General features: G+C 41.2%; 1 protein-coding gene across 1 annotated transcript; it reads right to left on the reverse strand.

The window, feature by feature from the left end:
* Positions 1–563: 563 nt before the first annotated feature.
* Positions 564–1,268, reverse strand: LOC149011212 (uncharacterized). Its single transcript, XM_089162584.1, has one exon. It carries the CDS (start codon positions 1,266–1,268, stop codon positions 564–566), a length of 705 nt encoding a protein of 234 aa, XP_089018710.1.
* Positions 1,269–2,439: the final 1,171 nt, after the last annotated feature.

The raw sequence follows: 2,439 nt of genomic DNA on the forward strand, positions 1-2,439 counted from the left end.
ATCCTTGATCGGATGACCTAGAAAGAAGTAGGCCGCCTCCATCGGATAGATTGATCAAGTTAATCTATATAAACCCTTGCTTCGTTCACCCAAGGCAATTCTACTAGATTTTAGTTTAGTTCAAGGCTCTACAAATTCTCAGAGCATTCTAAATGTGGCCTCCAGGTTAATTAAGGTTGGCCCATGCTCCACTTCCTTTGTTTTGCAGGCTCATTGACGGTTCATAGGCGATCAGGTCAGCCTTGGGCGCATCACCACCTAAACACAAATAAAACTCAAGAACCAATCTCAAACCCATGAGAAATCATACGCGGCACTTTTCTACCTAATCTTCTATAGATAACTAGCTTCTCGATTTCAATTAATTTCTACCCTAACTGTTTTAAGGTACAAGTCAGAGATTCTCTTTAGAAAATGAAATTGTTTAGAGAAAAATTAATGAACTTTATATTTGAATTAATTTCTACAAATTGTCAAAGTTAACTATGTACATGTGAAAAATACAAACAAATTAAATGGTCCCTAAATCCGTTAATCATTTCACAAGAGGCTTGCCATGGTAATCAAGGATCAAGATCCTCGTCGTCGCTAACATACGCTGCTAGGTTAAGATACCTCTCCTCCTCTCCGTTATCCCTCCATCTTTCCCTGCAAATCACACAGGTAAACCCATTAATACTCCTTCTCGTGGTCCTCTTCCACTTCTTCAGGCAGTCTTCGTGAACGGAGTTCCGACACGAACCACAAGCCACCAACCTAGCTTCCTTCTTCATCTCTTCCAAACATATCGGACACCTGGCACCTTCTTCCACGTCAGCATCTCGTGAGAGAACCCCAGTTGATGTTGCCTGAGCCATGAGCTGATGATACCTCTCACGAACTCGAACTCCAGCAAAGGATTCAGGGCAAGTGGGTGAAACGAGCAGGTTGCTGACTTGGCATGGCATGAGGGTTGCCTGGTTTAGACACGTGTCGTCCAGGGAGACGTTGAGGACACGTAGATAAACAAAGAGAATATGTTTGCATGGGATGATACGATCAGGGCAGGTACAGAAAGGGGTGGTGGAGAGGGAGACGGTGTAGACGTTGCCGGAGGCGCCGAGGACGAAGAAGTTGGGGTCGGAGCGGTGGAGGAGTCGAAGACGGTGGAAGGCTCGGACGATCCGATTCGCGATGGGTCGTTCGAAGGGTTTGAATTGGAAGAGGGATTGATTATCAGGTGGTTGTGGGTTTGAATTGGAAGGGATTGAAGAATCATCCATTCTCATCTCTGCTAATTTCTGAGAGAACAAACTAAAATTCCAAGAATAACGTTGAAGAGAGACGTTTGGAGCAAATTAGAGAGAAGAGAAAGTTGATAGTTTGATGATTAACTTGGCTTTTGTAGGGGAATCCGGATAAGTTATTTCTTGAGTAGCTTGGAGTGTACGTAAGCGATGGTCCATGGAAGTGGGAAAACGTGGGTTTAATGGCTGAGGAGAGAACACAATCTTGACGCCTCTATAGTGGTGTGTGCCTTGTACAGGGGACGAAACCAATCGAGGAATAGCAATTGGGCTTTCTTGGATCGTTGGCGTTGAGTGTACGGTAGGGATAGTTGCTGATAAAAGAGGGGATCGCAGCGTTAGATGCTCTATATTCGAAGCCTTCCTTAAAATCGTATACTTCTCTGATTTTGGAACACGCTAGCTTTTCAGTATTCTTATTTTGTGTCCTGACACAAAATTATACTGTGGTTGTGGGAATTATCTAAATCCCACAAGAATCCTGGGATCCCGGATTCTTGACCGATTGAGAATTGTGCTTTGTTAATATTATTTTTTATACATTTTGGAGAAAGGTTCAACTTTAATCTTCTTCATTACATATGTTGGAGGGGATTCATCTCTAATTACTTGTAAAGTGGACCGCAAGTGGGGTTCACATTATTTACAATTCTCATGTCGTAAAATTTCTTGTAATTCATATGGATTGTGACATGTGACAATCAATAATCTAACGATTATAATCAAAACCCAACTAAAAATTGAATATAATAAATTACTAAAATTTAGCCACAAGAGGGAAGAGACAAAATTGGAAGAAATTTTCGAAATTCATTAAATTCAATTTTTAGTTGGTTTTTTTTTTTTTTTTTTTTGAATCCAAAGAGTTTATATATATAGGGTGGGGGGAATATTACTAATATAGGTGCCGCCAGATGGATGCGAACCCAGGACCTCCCCGTGGGAAGTTGGACTTTTTACTGCTCTATATAAGGTGGGGGGAATTTTTAATTGGGTTTTGATTGTAATTGTTGGATTATTGACTATCACATGTCACAATCCTAAATATGAATTATAGGGAATTACAGGAGGTGGAAATCATAGAAGATGTGAACAGTCAAGAGTGCGCAAGGAGCACACTCTTCTACGTGTGTTCAGATCCTCTATTCGTTAT

The sequence above is a fragment of the Hakea prostrata genome, chromosome 7 (assembly GCF_041222555.1).
Source record: "Hakea prostrata isolate BN-2017 chromosome 7, UWA_Hpros_2, whole genome shotgun sequence".
Classification (NCBI taxonomy): Eukaryota; Viridiplantae; Streptophyta; class Magnoliopsida; order Proteales; family Proteaceae; genus Hakea; species Hakea prostrata.